General features: G+C 39.2%; 1 protein-coding gene across 7 annotated transcripts in view; it reads left to right on the top strand.

Moving 5' to 3' along the window:
* The window catches only part of kmt2e (lysine (K)-specific methyltransferase 2E), a 109,433-nt gene that overhangs the window by 49,778 nt on the left and 39,745 nt on the right, over positions 1–19,910 (top strand). For 6 of the 7 annotated variants that reach the window (XM_078419686.1, XM_078419685.1, XM_078419683.1 and 3 more), the window contains exons 7-11: positions 1,605–1,673; positions 2,882–3,054; positions 14,400–14,438; positions 16,373–16,612; positions 18,068–18,198. In XM_078419686.1, the coding sequence (XP_078275812.1) occupies positions 1,605–1,673; positions 2,882–3,054; positions 14,400–14,438; positions 16,373–16,612; positions 18,068–18,198 (652 nt within the window). The remainder of the gene's footprint in view (positions 1–1,604; positions 1,674–2,881; positions 3,055–14,399; positions 14,439–16,372; positions 16,613–18,067; positions 18,199–19,910) is intronic. The other variant, XM_078419684.1, reaches the window with a different exon arrangement.

Here is a 19,910-nt window from a genome sequence, read left to right as displayed (position 1 = left end):
CTCCCCACGGATGGTGTTTCCCTCTGTTAATTAAATGATCGCACTCATCCATGGCTGAATATATAGAATAGTAGATCTTTTGGTGTGATGGATTAGTTTTGGAATACTTAACTCTATTTGCAGCATGCTGCTTCCACAATGTGGCATGCATGCTGTGTCATAGCATCTTCAAGATTGCATTTAGTACATTGCCCTGATCTAGGATAGGTTCTCTGATTTATTTGCTTGTGATAGATTGATGGATATGCCAGGCCATGGTTATAAATTGTGGAATGTAATTCTGCTGCTACCAATGGCCATCCAGTTTCTTGTAGATGTTTAGATTTAAGCTGCCAGTCCTATTTTGAACATATCCCACTTAGCATAAAAGTCCTGTCACAGGAATAATGCCATTCCCATTATGAAGATGAGAATGCCTCCAGTAGGACTGTACAGAGATAATGCACAGATATATCTGTAACATGCAAAACAGTTCTTTGGTGAGATTCGGCTCAAAATAGTTTACTTCATCTTGGCTCATTCACCATCAATTGTATGCCCGGTCTGACTGTTTTGGTCAGTAGTTGTGCTACCATGTTATCCTTGGTGATGGAGATTGAAGTCTTTCAGCTAAATTACATTCTGCATGCTTGCTATGTTTAGTGCTCCTTTCAAGTTGTTCAACGTGGAAAAGTACTGATTCATTACGTATGTTTATAATATTCAGTGCTATTTTTAAAGAGTGGTAAACAATTGGAATCTTCCATTGTTTTGTAACTCCATTGCAGTTATTAACAGTTCTGTAAATTCAATACTGTCATAACCTTTCATCCCTTAGGTGAATTTGCATTGCATTGTACCTTGTACAAACTCCATTCTCTGTTGCCAATCTGCATAGTACTTCAGTTACACTTAACCATATTCTGAACAGGTTAATCAATTTGAATTAATTTAAAACCCCCAACTTAATGTAGCCCAGAATCAATTAGTTACATTTTTTCCCACCTGTAAAACACTAATAAAGGTATATATCTATGTACGTATCTTTAATCCTACTATTCTAGATCTGTCTTTCAACTTCATTACAGATGTTTACAGTCTGTTCTTGTTTGCACTGAGTACACTATTTTATATTTATTTACACTACTGTATTTAATCTGTTGATATATTCCGGTTGATTTCAGTTCATTATGCCCATCGTTTGGTGTTTTATGTTAAGTTTGTTCATTTCTCTGTGCCTCTCTCCATATCATTTGTATGAGTAAGAAGAAGTTCCACTGTATTATCACTGGCACATGTACCTTGCCTAATCTTGCCATTTTGAGAAATATCCTAACACCTATCTGCTCCTGTTCGTTAGCTGTGCTTCTATCTAAATCTATAGTTAATAACATGGGCCTTAACCTTCACAAAAAATATTAAAGGTTTTTATTTTTTTACTTAAAAAAATATCACACTTATTACATTCCCTTTGTCCACAAAGATGCAAATTAATCAGTTACTATATACCCTTTTCAAACTGTCCCTTTTGAAGTGTTCCCTCAATATGATCGCTAACAGTATACTGATGTGAGGATAACTGGTCCATCGTTATCTGGCTTATCCCTTTCCCCTTTTTTGAACAGGAGTTAACATTCGCAACCCTCCAGTCCTTTGGTACAATTCCTGTTTCCAACGACTTTTGGAAAATTATGGTTAGTACATCTGCTATTTCATCACTGAATTTCCCTCCATATTCTGGAATGTAGACCATCTGGACCTGGTGACTTATCACCTTTAATTCCTATTAACCCGTCTTTTTAAAACAATAAATATATCTTTGCTAATTTTCCACATTATTCTCTTGTTCTTTCTACACTTAATACGGTATAAATGTATTTGTTGAGCATCTCTTATTATTTTTCCATTCTTTTATGTTCTTAATGAATACTCCAAAATGTGAAACAGATTATGAAATGCAGAAGCAAATTTTTTTGAAGTGGCAACCTGACACAGTTCCATGATACATTCAGATTTTAACCTTAATTGTTAAAATGCTGCATTTAATAATATTAGTTCCACTGGTTTATCCTTGAGGTAAAGAACCAAAGACTTATTTTGGCAATCTATAAAATATCATATCCCTTTGTTGGATTTTATTTAAATCCAAACATACAAAATAAATGTCATAAAATACTGCATTTTGAATAGTGGAGCAGTTATCTTTTATGTATTGATATGCTTGCTCCCACATGTCACTGTGTCAGGTCCATAATATTTTTACTTGCTTCCATGTGTCATTTTGTTAGAGATGTGCAGATTTAAAATGGGTATAACCTTGATTATCCAGCATATTGGTGGCAGCTCTCTCTAAACCTCACCATATGCCATTAATGCAAGTAGATAGAATATGGAAAGTGCTAAATACTCTTATGCCTCATTCACTCATTACACATTTGGCACTGCAATACTCTACCTAATCAGATAAATCGCTACATCTCAATTTATTTTGCAGACCAGACTTGTAACTGTTTGATACACCAGGAGCATCCTCTGCACCTGAACACAACTACCTGTTTGGTGAATTTCACTAATGAAACCACTGACATTAGAATTAATGCAAATATTGTTTAAGGTTGTGCTTTCGTGAATGGTCTGGGAGTTAGCATATCATTGATTAATTAGTTTCTGCAGCAGAGATTGCACCATCTGCTCTGAATGTAATCCAGTTTATTAATAATCTTGAGTGCTCAAAATATTCTCATAAATTTCAGAATATTCTCATAGTCAATGCAAACGATAGAACAGTGGATAATTGAGGTTATATTTTAAAATATATACTATTTTTATTTTGGCTCTTTGTACAAATTATGTATATAAGAGTGCAGGTTTGTTTCAGATTTTGTTTTCTTCTTTTAAATAGACGGAGATACCAGTGCAACAGAAAGTGGAGATGAGGTACCTGTGGAGCTATACACTGCCTTTCAGCAAATCCCTACAACTATCACATTAACAGCCACAAGGGTAACAAAGGTAAATGAGAAAAAGCGAAAGAAAAGTGGAGACAAGGAACAGTTTGCTGCAAAATCAAGAAAGGCAAGTAAAATTTGTCCAATCGTAATCTTTTTTTTACTGTGTTCGACAACTAGAGAGAGCTGCACTAACTGACTTGGGAGGAAAATACACAGGAAAACTAAGAGTTCAGCTGGTTAATTTTGTACCATAATTCTTAGATCTTTGGACTATGTTGCATTGACAAAAACATTTCAAGATTATTGTAATAGTTTGAGAAGGTCTTTGGTTTTGTAAACTTTTAAAACTATTAACAAGTTGCCGACAATTACATAGAAATCCTTGTCCCTCTTCCGCACACCCAGGCACTTTCAAGTTAAACAAAGAAATCTATATACTAAAACTCTCATTTGTTTGTTTGTTTGTTCCTGAACTACAGCCAAAACTGTACACGATAGTGGAACAATTTTAGGTCAGGGAGGAGAGGGTGCTGCACCAATGCAGGAGAGGTTTGGGCCCAACGGGTCCACTTGGTCTAGTATGTTCTAAAGTTCCTTGGATGTAAAATCAAACCATTTAATTGACACCAAAAATGAACACAGATAGAATCGGCTTGGCTTGTATATCAATAATGTAAATACAGAGAAGTTACTTTCTGATCAATCTGCCAACCAACCAAAGGTGCAAGCATAAGTCAATGACAGTGTACAGGGAAGCTTTGACTATAATCTTTCTCATTGATCAGCATTTGCAATTCGGACTTGGAACCTTTGAGAACACGACTTAACCTAGATTCAGGAATTTGGTTATGACATTCATCAGGATAATTGCTCGAGTATATTGACTGGTTCGGTTTGTGCTGAATGTAATCATGTTCTCTATAATGCAGTTGGAGCATTGTTTAAACTGCTAGCTTCCTTTTGTTTTGGAAGGATCTACAGATGCTGGTTTAAACCGAAGATATACACAAAAAGCTGGAGTAACTCAGCGGTACAAAATAAAGTTTTGTCCTGCTGAGTTACTCCAGCTTTTTGTATCTAACTTCCTTTTGTTGTTCATCTCACCAGTTTGGTTGCACAATGACAACTTTCTTCATACAAAGTTGATAGCATTTCTTATCTTTCATGAGAGATCACAATCAGTGGGCTCTCATTCCATTGCAGTACCATGGAAGTGCTGCTTTACTACAGGTTTCATGCTTTTGTTAAGATGTCAACCAAAGGCATTTGTGCTTCATTAATTCAGGTGGAATTAAACCCGTGACACTATTTTGAAGCAGGCTTATTCCTGGAATTTTTGGAGGAGTTGGCTGCGCCTAACGGCTGCGGCTCTCTGGCAGTCTGTTGTCTTTTTTTCTTTTTTTTTGTTTGTGTCGGTGTTGGGATGGTTTTTGTTTCTGTTTTTGGCTGTGTATGTGTGTGGGGGGTGGGGCGGGGGAAACCTTTCTTTTATTAGGTCTCTTCCCCGGGGCGCAGCTCGCCCGCGGGGCCTTCCATTGCCCGGCGCGGCTCGGCCGCTGGACTTAACATCGCCGGCGCGGCTCGGCTGCGGGACGTTTCAGTGCCCGGTGCGGCTCGGCCGCTGGACTTAACATTGCCCGGTGCGGCTCGGCCGCGGGACATTTCAGTGCCCGGTGCGGCTTGGCCGCGGGACGTTTCAGTGCCCGGTGCGGCTCGGCCGCTGGACTTAACATCGTGCGGCTCGGCCGCGGGACGTTTCAGTGCCCGGCGCGGCTCGGCCGCGGGACGTTTCAGTGCCCGGTGCGGCTCGGCTGCTGGACTTAACATTGCCCGGTGCGGCTCGGCCGCGGGACGTTTCAGTGCCCGGTGCGGCTCGGCCGCGGGACGTTTCAGTGCCCGGTGCGGCTCGGCTGCGGGACTTAACATCGCCGGCTTGGCCGCGGGACGTTTCGGTGCCCGGTGCGGCTCGGCCGCTGGACTTAACATCGCCCGGTGCGGCCGCGGGACGTTTCGGTGCCCGGGGCGGCTCGGCCGCGGGGCCTTCCATCCCCTTGCGGGGGCTGTGCGTGTCGGTTGCCTCGGTAGGGGTCGAGCTGCCTGTCCGTGGGTGCGGGGGGAGGAGAGGGGAAGTTTTGTTGCCTCCATCACAGTGAGGGGGTGTTTGGAGTCACTGTGATGGATGTTTGTGTTGGGGTCGGGTGTCCTGTGTTCTTTTCTTTTTTGCTGTGTCTTGTGACTGCTGAAATTTCGTTCGGTATTTATACCGAATGACAATAAAGTGTTGTTATGTTATGTATAGTGATCATTTTTTTAATCAGAAGAAATGCTTCCTAAAAGTAATTCAAGATTAATCTATTGGATACTGTTGCAGGCTGCATGAACCTACCAGTTTAAAATAAAGGGTGTAAGTGCTGTTTAGATGATGTAAAGAAGGGGATCGGGTGGTATGAAACATCCCATAAATTTGTCAAATCAGAGATCCATACAGCATTTGACAGCTGTTAATAACATTACACAGCAAAGTTAAGAATGTATAATTTACTTTATTATATGTTCATTTTAAACAGGCCTTCTGCCTATTATTTTCTCGTTATTCTGTCCTTTGAAAACTTGTAAACTTGAATGCATGTATCAGACTCCGCTGATTACTTTCTTATTTTACACATGTTTTTAATCTCCATTATTTGAGTTTGTTTCCTGGTATTAAGTATGTCCTCACTTATGTGGTAAAGCAACCATTGTGGGAAAATTAAGGCAACATTAATTTATGTTGCCTGATTTAAATTTTGTCACAAAATTATGTAGATCATTTTATACTGTACTTAAGACTACCCAAGTTGCTATAGTAACACTGCAACACAACGTGGTATAATGTTCTTGGTATATATAAAATCAAACACAGACGCGACACTTGTGCAAGACTGAGAAATGCAATGTTTCCTATGGTCACCTGTGTTGTATTTCACAATTTCGCTTTTATGTTTAAAATTTGAACAGATTATTTTGTTTCAGATAATAAAAGCCTCTATTCAGATTAGTTCTATTTTGTATCGTTAGAGTTTAGCCCCATAATATTTTTTAAGGCTTCATATTGAAGCAAACTTTGTGTAAAAGCTGGCAGTATAATTGAATAAATTTACTATTTAATCAAATTAGAAATAGCACACTTCACTTTTGTGTTACTCTTGAGGGAAGGACACAAAAAGAAGGGAGATGTAAAGTGAAACTCAAGACAAAATTGCATGTAACTTTAAAAATAGAAGCAAAATAAATTAAAATAATTTTATTTAACTTGTTTGCTCTGCCGTAACTTGGAAATTTCCCGAAAAAATTTGGATCATTTCTGGAGATGTGTCGATTTAGTGGCATACTGTAAAAGTGCTGGGCTCAAAATTATTCAAAACGTTGAACAATGTTATATGTTTGTGAAATCACTTTTTTTACCCCTCGAGGGCAATGTGGTAATGTTTCCAAATGGATTTACAGTACTCCCAAGACCTGGGCACTTCCTAAGTTGATTCAAGCTAGGGCTAGTGATAGGTGTCTGGTACAGTTACGGAACTGTCGACATAATTAATGATGCAATGTTATTTTAAAACAAATGTTGGCATGCAACATTCAGTCGTCTTATTTCCAAATTACATTTGTCATTGCTCACTCGTAAATGAATCAGGTTTTCATGTCAATGCTATGTTTGTCCCCACTGTGATGAAAGGTCACACTGCATTTAGTTGAGCCTGCACTGCATTGCACCTGGTGTTTGTAGAACATAGAGCAATATAGCACAGGAACAGGCCTTGCAGCCCACGATATCTCTGTTGAACGGGATGCCAAACTATCCCTTCTGTCTGCACATGATCCATATCCCCCCATTCCCTGCATATCCATACACTTATCTGAAAGCATCTTAAACGCCACCATCGTATCTGTTTCCACCGCTACCTGTGGCTGTGTGTTCTAGGCACCTACCACTTTGTGTGTTTCATAAAAAAAGTTGCACTGCTCATCTCCTTTAAATATTTTCCACTCATCTTAACACTACGCCCTTGTGTATTTGATATTTCCACCTTGGGAAATAGATTCTGACAGTCTACCCGATCTATGTCTCTTATAATTTTATAAACTTCTATCAGATCTCCCTCCCACCCCCCGCACCAATGTCTGATGCTCCAGAGAAAACGATCCACGTTTGCTCAATACTTCCTTGTAGCTAATATCCTCTAATCCAGGCAGCATTCTGGTAAACCTCTTTTGCACCATCTCCACATTTCCATATCCTTTCTGGAATGGGGTGACTAGAAATGTGCACAATAGTCCAGATTCTGTCTAACCAAATGTTTATAAAGCTGCAACATGATTCCTTAATGTTGTACAGGTATGTAGGTTAATTGGCTGGGTAAATGTAAAAATTGTCCCTAGTGGGTGTAGGATAGTGTTAATGTACGGGGATCGCTGGGCGGCACGGACTTGGTGGGCCGAAAAGGCCTGTTTCCGGCTGTATGTATATGATATGATATGATATTAACTTTTATACTCAGTGAGCCAATGAAGATAGACGTACCACACGCTGCCTCTACCACTCTATATATCTGTGTTACTACTTTTAGTAAGCTGTGGTATTGAACCTCAAGATTCCTCTGTATATCAGTGCTTTTAAAGATCTCGCCATTAGACTTTCCCCTTACATCCCCCTTACTTAAAGTGCAACACCTCATACTTGCCCAGATTAAACTCCATCTGCCATTTCTCCACCTATATCTGTAACTGATCCATGTACTATGGTATGCTTTTACAGCCATCTTCACTGTCTGCAACTCCACAAATGGTTGTGTTGTCTGCTAAACTTACTAACCAACCCATCTGCACTTTAATTTTAGTCATATATATATATATATCTTGCAAACAAGAGGTCCCAGCATTGATAACTTTGGAATACCACTGGTCACAGACCTCCAGCCAGAATAACACACTTCCATCTCTCCCTCTGTCTTCTATGGGTAAGCCAATGCTGAATTCATAGTACTAAATTGCTGTGGTTCCGATGGATCTAATCTTCTGGATCACGAGGGAACTCATCAAATGCCTTACTGAAGTCAAGGAGGACAACAAATACTGCCCAAACATCATTAATCACTTTTGTTCCCTATTCAAACAAATGCAATTAAGTTTGTATGGCATGACCTGCCCCGTACAAAGCCATGCTAACTGTCCCTAATTAGCCTATTGTCTTCCAGATGTTCATAAATCCTATCCCTGCAGAATCCTCTCCAATAGCTTTCTTATTACTGATGTGATGGTCACCATCCTATAATTTCCTGGATTATCCCTATTTCAGTTCTTAAATAATGGAACAATATTGGCTACTCTCCAATCCTCCAGGAGCTTGTCTGTGGCTAGAGAGGATACAAAGAGCTTCGTTAGCTCTTCACAATATCCTCTCTTGCCTTTCTCATTAACCTGGGATGGATCCCATCATGTCCTGGGGACTCATCCACCTTAATGCTCTTCAAGAGACCCACACGCCACCATCTTCTTGATCTAAAAATACCAAAGCATACGAGTATATTCCTCACTGATCTCGTTATCCTCCATGGCTTTCTTCTTGGTGAAGACTGATGCAAAGTACATGTTTAGTGGCTCGTCTACATTCTCATGAGTCCAAGTATAAATTTCCTTATTTATGCCTGAGTGGTCCTACCTACTCCCTCTTGTTTGTTTTCAAGAATGTACGAAAAGCCTTGGGATTCTCTTTAATCCTACCACTTCATTTTATGGCTTCATTTTGCCCCTCCAAATTCACTGCTTGAATTGTTTCCTGCTTTTATTTATATTCCTCAAAGGCTGAGTCTGATTTCATTTTCCTAATACTTGCCTTTGTTTCCTTTTTCTTTAAGGACAAATTTACAATCTTTCAACCAGTCTGAAGAAGGGTCTTGACCCGAAACGTCACCCATTCCCTCTCCTAGATGCTGCCTGACCTGCTGAGTTACTCCAGCATTTTGTGATACCTCTGATATTTACAATCTTTCTTGTCATCTGTGGTTCCCTTATCTTGTCATCTTTGTCCATCTTTCTTTCTGAAACATGCTGGTCCTGAATATGGATGAGCTGGTCTTCAAATGATTCCCTCATGTCAGATGTAGATGTACTCAATCACAGTTGTTTTCAGTGTATTCTCCTAGCTCCTACCTAATAATATTGTTATTTGCTCTCTCCCAATTTAGAACTTTCCCCAAGGTCCAGACTTATCCTTATTTATAACTCATTTAAAAAATTTCAATATAGCAGTGGAACTACAGTAAAGAAACTCAACAACAATGAATCATTTAAAGACCGAGAATAGATCCTAAGATCTAAGGAAATGTCATTTTCATTTAATTTAAAATTCATTGCTTGCATCTGAGGGGGAAAAAATCACCAAGGTAATTATGTTTTTAGGAAGTCAAGGAAAAAGATGAGAAAGTAACCCTTGCTAATCAAGGCGATTTGTCAGTGTGTTCACTGTTGTGAATGCACTGCCGTCACATCTGTGTTTGATCTTTCTCTAAGGGGAGGCCATAATGACGGAATAACATTGTGGCGGCTCATGGACATTTGATTCTGATGATTGGATTTCTATATCCGTGTAATAAGAATGGTAAGAGGCAGTGGATGAGATACCATGGCACTGATTTTTCTTTCTATGAATGGCCACCAGAGGTGCATTTTTAATTAACTCTTGCTTCTTTAGGAGGTATGATAAAGTAGATGTTCATTTTATTAGATCAGCAGATTAATTTCTGGATCATAGATCAGGAGCTGAAAAATTAAATTCAAATATTTAAAGAACTAATCTCAGTCAGGGTATCACCAAACCACCAGATTGTTGTAAAACTCCATCTGGTTCAATTATGTCTTTCGTGGAAGGCAACCTGTCACTTTTGCCCAGTCTGCCTTGGAAATGAACCAAGCTAGAGTCGCCAAGATGTTTGATGCTTAATTGTTTCCTCAGTTCATGTGCATTTAGGAATGGTCAGTAAATTCTGGCATTGACGATGACGTTCACATCCAGTGAATGAAGCCTTTTAAAAAAACTATACATGCATAAAATATGATTGTTAAAACTGAGGGAAAAGATGTGTGTTCATAATCGTAGATGATCGTATGATCTCTACAACCATCAGCAACGGAGGCCAAGTGTCAGGATTATTATATTAAAATTTGCATTCACTGTGAGGGTGGGTAGCCTGTGAATTATAATGCAATGGGAGACAATGGAGTCTCCCTCCACCGTGATAATTGCAAACATTGGTCATAGTTCTACCTTCTAAGTTAAGTCAATTGTCTTTCCTTTTATTGGATTAAAGTAAATGCTATAGCTAGCATCTGTGTTTTAATTTGTCATATTTTTTCATGTTGCACTGACTTTTGTGCTTTTGATGACTGCACAATGGTTTAATTTACAAACTTTGAATATCTCCTTTCAGTGCTCTGCCAAATATTTGCCTTTCACATTGCTAGTAAAGGTTAAAGAGAAATGTTTCTTTCAACTTAAAACATGAAAAGTGTTTACCATTGAAATCAAAAAGTCTTTCATTGAGAAGAAAGTAAGGACAAAATTGAACAATCTTCAAAATACCAATTAACTGAAATTGGTCCATGTTTTATAATTATTCAGCAATCTGCCACACTTGTTTCTTTGTAGACTTTATGGTTCTCCCATTGCATTGTGATTTTCCTTAGCTTCCCTTTCTGACAAAGGGAAGCAGATCACTTTTTTTTGTATACACATTTGTTTAAAGGAGCATCTGCAGATTGTGAAAGCTCTCTGTTGAGCATGGCAAGCATGTTGCCTGAGAGCATGTGGTAGGAGGAGAAACCCTGGCAGCCTGACGGAGAAGGTCTTTAAACCTTTGCTATCTTATGGCTTTCACTTGAGACCAGTCAGACAATGCACCATTTTTACCACTGTTCCAATAACCACAGAATCTGGAAAAATAAAATTAAACATTTGTCTGTTGCTCAAAGATTGAGGTGAAGTCCAATGTCAGTTGACACAGAACAGCAACCTGCTCACATTGAAGATTAACTTTCTGCTGGATCACATTTAACAGAGCTTGGCCTGAGACTCCAGAGTTGCACATTACAATGGTTTCATTGAAACAGAAATCTGCTTCATCAGAGCATCCAGTGGCTAGCATGGTAGTGTGCATCACCTCCAGAGTAAGAATTTGGATAACTGGCTCTGCATAATTCACTTTGTGATGTTTGATGTGGATCCCTCAATGTTCCTAGTTATCTGATGCATTCAGTCTGACATGCTGGACATTCCAAGAAACATTTTGCTGTACATATCCACTGACCTTTTGAAAGTTTATCTGATTTTCCAGTGATTCCTCTGCAATAGTACCACTGTCAGAGGCATTCTTCTGTGATCTTCAATTGTCTCCCCTAATTTGGAAAATCATACCTGATGATTGGCAAGAAGGAGCACAGCTACAATGATTATATTTTTCATCAGTGAATGTGACTAATGCATTTTAGGCAGAAGGGGTCATTTTGAGGAGGAAGTGTAATGTTTATAACCATAAAGTAGTTGCATGCAGAAAATTCTGAGATTGTTCTGGTGCTCCTGGGGCTGTGGCTTGGTTGCACACATGAACATGACGAATGCCTTCTCTATGTAACCAAGTGTTTTAGACAAAGAGGGCCTTTTTCTTGATTGCTTTGTCGAACAGCCATCTTAAGTTCACTTCCTTAACTTCATTATTTGTCTTATGTTGTGGGCGTACTTGCTATAAATATGTGTGCACCATGTACCTGTCTGAACATGTTGCCTTTAAGTGCTGGAATCCTGAAGTGGCTGTTATGTAAAATTGCAATGAAGCTTTGTATTGGTACATGCTTGTGGCTATATAATGAGTACTTGTGGTGTGGGTGAGTTGAAGATGAAAACGAAAATGTGACTATTCTGTTGTACAAGGATCACAATTGGAGATCATGAATTAGAAGTTTAAGAAGTTGGCATGATGTACAATGCTGCTTTCATGCTCCAGAGCAAATGAATTTTATAGCCAGTAGAAATAATGGATGAATGGTCATCCTAATTTGTGGAAGGACATTATTGCTATTGAGGGAGTGCAGAGTAGGTTCACCAGGTTAATTCCCGGGATGGCGGGACTGACGTATGATAAAAGAATGGGTCGACTGGGCTTATATTCGCTGGAATTTAGAAGGATGAGAGGGGATAATATAGAAACATATAAAATTCTTAGAGGATTGGACAGGGTAGATGCAGGAAAAATGTTCCCGATGTTGGGGGAGTCCAGAACCAGGGGTCACAATTTAAGAATAAGGGGTGTGCAGGTCATTTAGGACTGAGTTGAGGAAAGAAAATTCACCCAGAAGAGTTGTGAATCTGTGGAATTCTCTGCCACAGAAGGCAGTGGAGGCCAATTCACTGGATGTCTTCAAGAGAGAGAGCTCTTAGGGCTAAGGGAATCAAGGGATATAGGGAAAAAGCCAGAACGGGGCACTGATTTTGGATTATCAGCCATGATCATATTGAATAGCGATGCTGGCTCGAAGGGCCGAATGGCCTACTCCTGCACCTATTTTCTATGGTTCTATGTTGTACATTGTTCATTGATATTTCAGGTTTCAGTGCCAAACCTGGCCACCATTGATTGTATATTATCTAATTGAGCACTGCAGGCACAATTTGAAGAATTATGCAACAAAGAGTATTAGTCAGCTACATGATATACTAAATTATATGCTTCATTTTATAAATGTAGTTCCACTACAATGAGTTCTACTGCTACATTGATATTATTCATATCAGAATGTCCCACTTATAATGCAGTGTAACTACCATATTCTTTCTTGTATTTCCTACAACAGCGGAGAGGCCATTTAGTTCGTTAACTCGATGCCTATCTTGGCACCATCCCATCAATCTCATTCCTCACAATGTAGAAACAAGGAACTGCAGATGCTGGTTTATACCAAAGATAGACACAAAGTGCTGGAGTAACTCAGCCAGTCAGGCAGCATCTCTGGAGAAAAAGGATGGGTCAGGTTTTGGGTCAGGTCTAAAGAAGGATCCTGACCCGAAACGTAGCCCATCCTTTTTTTCACAGAGATGCTACCTGACCCGATCCAGCACTTTATGTCTATCCTATTCCTCCGATCCTGGTGTCTTTCTGTCATCACCATTTGCCCACCACACCCCTGCCCCCAGAACCCTGATTCTGTGGCCATCTGCCAAAATACAGTAACCAATTAACCCAATCACTAGCACATTATTGGGATGCTGTGGGGGAGAATTCTTGCAATCAAGGTGAATATGTGCACAAACTCCACATAGACATTGCTCAATGTCAGGATTGAACTCGAGTCCCTGGAGCTGTAAGGCAGCAACTCTAAACACTGAGCTACTATGCTGCCCGTTTCACCATATTGCGAACTGCAGAAACGTAGCTGAATGTTTTTTTTCTCTCGTTGATTAATGACGCAAGGGCCATACTCCTGCTGTGAGAAAGCAAGAAAAATTATTGCTATTCATGGCAGCAATTTTGATTTGTTGTCGCTAGCCCTGCTTTTCCTTGAGAAACTGCAGAACAAAGTGTTGCTATGGCACACTTGATAACACTAATCTTTGATCCAAAATGGACCTGGATTCTAATCTCAGGGATGGTGATGCACTCATGGAGGCATATCTTTTGAATAACAAGAAACCAAGGAGAGACACGACTGCAGATGCTGTAATATTGAGCAAAAACAAACTGCTGGAGGATCTGAGCGGGTTCCTCCAGCAATTTGGGTTTTTTTTTGCGCAAGAAACCAAGGCTTCATCTTCCCTCTCAGAAGGATGTAGAAATCCCATGATACTATTTTCAAAATAATGATATTTATCCATGGTGCCTAGTCAAGATATATTTCCCAATCAACATTACAAAGGGTTATCAATTGTTACTTTTTTATTTCATGGGAGCATGCTGTGTTTAATAAATTATAATGGTGGCTACTCTTCATTAGCTGTAATTTCTTTTCGTCATTGGCCCAAGCAAGGTATATATGAAAATCTTTTTACCTTTAAGGTTACATTTCAGTTCGCCAGTGACAGCAATACAGGATTACAAATGTTACAACACAAACCAAAGGTAAAGCTTCCGTAGATGGTAGTATGGTAATTTATGGTATGCTAAAATTCGTGATTCTGTCCAAATACCACCGAATCACTTATAGCTTTGCGTGATTGTGATTTTGGAACGTTAATATGGTTTGGGTTTGAATTGAGGATAAGTAATGCATAAACTAAAGGAGGTAAAGAGGATAGGAGTGAAGGCATTTGCAGCTGTTTATACAATTTTGAGGATGGGGAGATCCACCTGACAATTACAAAGCAAAGGATTAAGGATTTCCAAGCTGTGTACTTTGTCCTGTGCGTACTCCAATTAGTAAGTGAATGTCATTTCTGTATTTCAGCCTTTCCGGGAAGGATCTAGAAAATCTTCAAGGGTAAAGGTGAGAAATTGCATTATTCCAATAATGTTATGCTTGACTATGTGAGAAATGTGCATGCACTTCCTGATAAATTTTCAATTAATGTGGGTATGTATGTATAATGCAATTGTATATTGGTTTTGCTAACAATCTTACGATTATTCGTTGGGATGAGCATTTCACTTAATGTTTTTGATGTCGACATTGATATTTTAATACAAACTATTTATATCTGATTTTGATCTCATTTCCATGAAATGAGTTGTCTGTCACTCTAGCTGGACAATAAATGTAGTGTAGTGTTGTCACGAGCTAGTTTTGGACTGTGGTAAAAGCCAGCTTCTTCCAATTTCGAACCATAGCTAAAATCAAACCTTTCCTCCAATTCGACGACACAGAAAAAATCATTCACGCTTTCATTTCCTCCCGCCTAGACTACTGCAACTCCCTATACACTGGGATCAGCCAATCTTCCCTGTCCCGCCTGCAACTGGTCCAAATCGCCGTAGCGAGACTCCTGACGGGTACCCGTAAAAGGGACCACATCACCCCGATTCTGGCCTCTCTCCACTGGCTCCCTGTACGGTACAGAATCAACTTCAAGCTCCTCCTATTCACGTATAAAGCCCTAAATGGACACCCCCCCCCCCCCACATCAAAAATCTTCTAACCCACCTCTCTAACTCCAAGTCCCTCAGGTCGGCCGACTTGGGGCTACTCACTATCCCGCGGTCTAGGCTTAAGCTCAGGGGTGACCGCACTTTTGCGGTTGCAGCTCCTAGACTGTGGAACAGCATCCCTCTCCCCATCAGAACTGCCCCCTCCATCGACTCCTTTAAGTCCAGGCTCAAAACCTATTTCTACTCCCTAGCGTTTGAGGCTCATTGAGGAGGCGCTGTGAACTGTTTGCGTGCTACTGTATGTTTCTTTTTTTTTTTCCTTGGTACCTAATCAGATGTACAGCACAACGTGGGTTGTTTTTAAATGTGCTATACAAATAAAATTGACTTGACTTGACTTGACTACTGTCAGATGTTTGGGCAGGCTCTCTTGTAATGCCCAAGATATATCTCTTAATTCTCTTGTTTTCTCCTCGCCTATTTTTCCTGTGTTTCATTATGTGGAGGCATAAAAATTAAGAGTCTTATAATGAAATAATTTTAACAACAAAACAGATAATAGTTTTGGGGTAGTTAAACAACCTTAATTCATATAGACAATATATTCCATATATATTCCAAGGGCTAATCTATTACTGTTTCAAAAATTATTCATCAAAGAGTATTAAAAAAGTAAATTAGTATTTAAAAAAAAAATATTTACAAATATAATTTTACTATGTTTTAGTCTGACATTTTACCCCCTGTACTTCATCTAAACAAAATCAATCTCTATGCTTTATTAAGCTAACTATATTACAGTGAATAATATTTAGAACCCCTATTTCAAACTGTGGCTTATAGTCATAATTTTGAATTGACCTAAGGTAACTTATAAGTAACTTATAAGAAGAGAGTGGCTCAATTGAGTTCCCATCAGTTGCAAAAATCTGTGTCGGTGGCCTTTGTTTTTTGAAAAATTCAAATTATTGGCTGCACAATGCTGATAATTGTACTAATAGGAGGTGTATACTTGATTTATTTGCAATTTCAGCTCCGTCTTATTCAATTTTTTCCAACCTGTTTCACTCTTTCAATTTTAAGTTCAATTTTAAGTTAGCTTTAGCCTTGTTTCTGAAAATGTATTAAAAGTAAATCCTTGCTAAATCATGAGAGCAGGCACTTATCAAATCTTGATCAGCATTTCTCAAATTTAAAATATTTATGATGCCACAGTTGTATGCTTTTTTTTTGAGAATTGCTGATTTTATATTAGTTGGTGGGTGAAAGGAAGAAGTAAATTAAGAAATTGGAATTGATGTTAAATAATGTTTGCTGATGCTTTTTTGTCTTTAGCAAAGTTCAATATCAGAAACTGATGCTATTGATAATGCCAGTTTTGTGTGGGAAAACAAAATTAAAACGTGGATGGATCGGTATGAAGAAGCAGATGGGAATCAGTATAGTGAGGATATTCAGAACATTCTTGAAGCACACAGACTTGCTTTAGAAATAGGTGATGGACATGAAAAAATGGAGGTGGTTGGTAGATCGGACCTAATGACCAATCTTGCAGCCATTAAGCCGCCAGTGGAGGTAAGAAAGAAAGGTTTTTTGCCTTTTTAATTATTTTCACATAACTATTCTGCTGCCACTGTTGTTAACAGGATGTCATTCCTCTTGTTCACATTCTTTCCCTCAGTCTCTCTGTTCTTTGGTTTCTCTTACTGGTTTTATCCATTACATTTCTTTAATATTTTCTCTATTTTCTTTCAGTATTCACTCTCTTTTTTCTCTCTCAATACCTAGCATCCAAATGTTACAATAAACAGATTCTTGGATACTTTCCCACCTTGCTCCAGACTCCAAGTTCAGTATTCACTGGAATGGCTCAAACTTAATTCATTCCCATAATTTGATCAATTTACTATATTGGGGAGAGAAATAAGGAACTGCAGATGCTGGTTTACAAAACAAAAGACACAAAGTGCTGGAGTAACCCAGCGGGTCGGGCAGAATCTCTGGAGAACATGTATAGGTGCCGTTTCGGGTCGGGCCTAGAGAAAGGCCCAAACCCGAAACATCATCTATCCATGTTCTCCAGAGATGCTACCTGCCCTGTTGAGTTATTCCATCATGGTGTCTTTTTTATACTACTTTTGGGGTGCTGGTTTCTACCTCAGAATTTGATTAAAATCTGTGATGCTTAGCCACCAACTTGAAACTGATATCATTCTACAAAATTAGAGTTTGGGTAGTCACTAGAACGGCTCAAACTTTAATTTGGTCAATGTACTACTTTTGAGGTGCTGAATTCTCCCTTAAGCAAACAAGCTAATTAAAAAAATATATATTTATTGGGTGTGGAGCAAAAAGGAGTGTGTGCAGCTCCCAAGTCCACTCCCCACTTTTCAATTTCCTTTGCTTTTCCACAGATTAAAAAAAAATCCTATTTTAATGTTCTGCAAATGTTGACATTTCGCTCTATTTGTGTGACTAAATAATTGATATACAATGAATAAAAGTAACTCAGAAATGAACTCTTTGGGGGTATTGCGATGCACTTCTGAGAACTGCTTTAACATCCATTCTGGTTTCTCCATCTAATTTTCAGTTCAATTTGCTAATCTGGCTAGATCAGTTTCCATCTAATCCTCCATGTGTTTCCTTGTTCAAAACTTTTCTCAAGTCAGCATACATTTGAACATTTTCTGTTAATTTTTTAAGAGACTTCTTTGATGTTTGTCACCTTGAAATCTGTTTTGGCTGCTTCCAACAGCTGGTGCTTTAACTAATGGAGCATTTATTTCTTACATGACATCCCATTTAAAAAAATAACATGTAACCTATTAAAACACCTTAAAAATTGAGCACAGGCCCAACGTAACATTTTGTATGTTTAATTAGAACGAATGTTGCATTTGTTTTTGCGCTATGGTGGATTTTATACTTTGGTGCGTCTTTTTCATGGATGGATTTCTGTGGATTTGATGTAAATATGCTTCCAGATATCCAAACTACATTGGGTTACAGTTTTATTTTTTCTTTCAGAGTCAAGTGCAGAAAAACAAAAAAATATTGAAAGCCACCAAAGATTTGCTTCCTGATACGTTCATTATTGAATATCGTGGAAAGTTTATGCTACGGGAACAATTTGAAGCAAATGGGCATTTCTTCAAAAGGCAAGTTTGAGAAATAGTGTTCAGTTACTTTTAAAAGCATATAGTTCCTTAAATTTCTGTTCACATTGAAATCATTACATTGACAAATTACTTTTAATATCATTGTGAGGGTGGCCTGGTGGTGCAGTGGTAGAGTTGCTGCCTTACAATGCCAGAATCCCAGGTGCTGTCGGTATGGAGTTTGTACATTCTCTCTGTGACCTGCGTGGGTTTTCTCCGGGATCTCCGGTTTCCTCCCACACTCCAAAGACGTACAGGTTTGTAGGCTAATTGGCTTGGTATAATTGTAAATTGTCCCGAGTGTAGGTAGGATAGTGTGAGTGCGGGGATCGCTGGTCATCGCGGTCTTAATGAGTCGAAGGGCCTGTTTCCGCGCTGTATCTAAACTAAACTAGGGAATAAGATGAGGATTGCTGCAGGGAATATGTTGAGGCAGGTAGCGGTTAACTGATGAGGTTATAGAAGTAAAAGGTTATAGAGGAAGAGGATGTGGAGATGGATGCGCAGGTTTGCAATTTTGTAGATACAATGATTGAATAGTGTTTCGTCTCAAGGCAGTGGAGTAGATGAAAAATGGGATTCATTCCTCATCCATCATTTAATTAGAGGAAATTGGGCACCTCCAGAACTTGTAGTGACACATGAGTATAGAACAAGATGCTGGAGGAGCTGATTATATAGCAGTAATAGAGAGGTGAGGCTCAATATTCACGCACAGTGCACATATAAACTTAAATAAGTTTCCGTCTTCTAATGCTGAACATTTTAGTGAGAATTGCACATTTCTTAACAGTGTGGCCCAATGCATTTTTCACAACCTTTGGACAATTTCAGCAGAAAATGTAATTAAGCTTATGAACCACAGCTATTTCCTTTCCTCACCACATTATCACCCCACTGTACTCCCTCAAACCTAATTGAGATGCATGGACACCAACGATGATGCCTACTCCCATCACTCCAATATAGCCAACTACATTGATCGTAATTTGAACCATTCCTCATTTACGACTAGTGCTGCAGGTAAAACATGCTTTCTCACCAGAAAAACACAAAATTGATATAAGTTGAAAATACATTTCAAGACCTTAGAATGGCAGAAAATAGCAATTATAAACATAGCACAAAAAGTAAGGAAATTTGTGTTTGGTAGATTATTTCTTTGTTGTAACAATGCTTCTTGGCAATAAATCTTATACCGTTGGAAAGCCTGTTTATTTCCCTTTTAAATGGTGCCACATTTGTAAGGAACATGCATTTGTGGGATGAGCAGCAGAGCTGAGTATGTGGGTTGCGCCCATGAAAAATCTGCCAAATCTTCTCTGCCAATGCCAAACAGCTTATTCTGCCATTGACTCTTGTTCGGTGTTGTTTGATGGATTGGATGATTGAAGTCTGAAGAAACAAGACATATTGGCAATTTAACAATTTATTCATTTAATAAACAGGAGCCTCAGTAGCGTGTGGAAGAACCATACACAGCCACAACAGCCTGGCACCTCCTCCTCATGCTGGTCACCAGCCTGGTCACACACTGTTGTGGGATGGCATCCCATTCTTCAACCAGCATTTGTCGCAAGTCAGCCAACAGCACGCCCAAGCTGATCCCACAAGTGTTCAATGGGGTTGAGGTCAGGACTGCTGGCAGGCCATTCCATCCTCTCCACTCCCAAATTCTGGAGGTAGTCTCTGAGAAACCCTGCTCTGTGGGG

This window comes from Rhinoraja longicauda, chromosome 23, assembly GCF_053455715.1.
Source record: "Rhinoraja longicauda isolate Sanriku21f chromosome 23, sRhiLon1.1, whole genome shotgun sequence".
In the NCBI taxonomy this organism is placed as follows: domain Eukaryota; kingdom Metazoa; phylum Chordata; class Chondrichthyes; order Rajiformes; family Arhynchobatidae; genus Rhinoraja; species Rhinoraja longicauda.
Note: the sequence above shows the minus strand (reverse complement) of the source record. Positions and strands in the feature narration are given on the sequence as shown.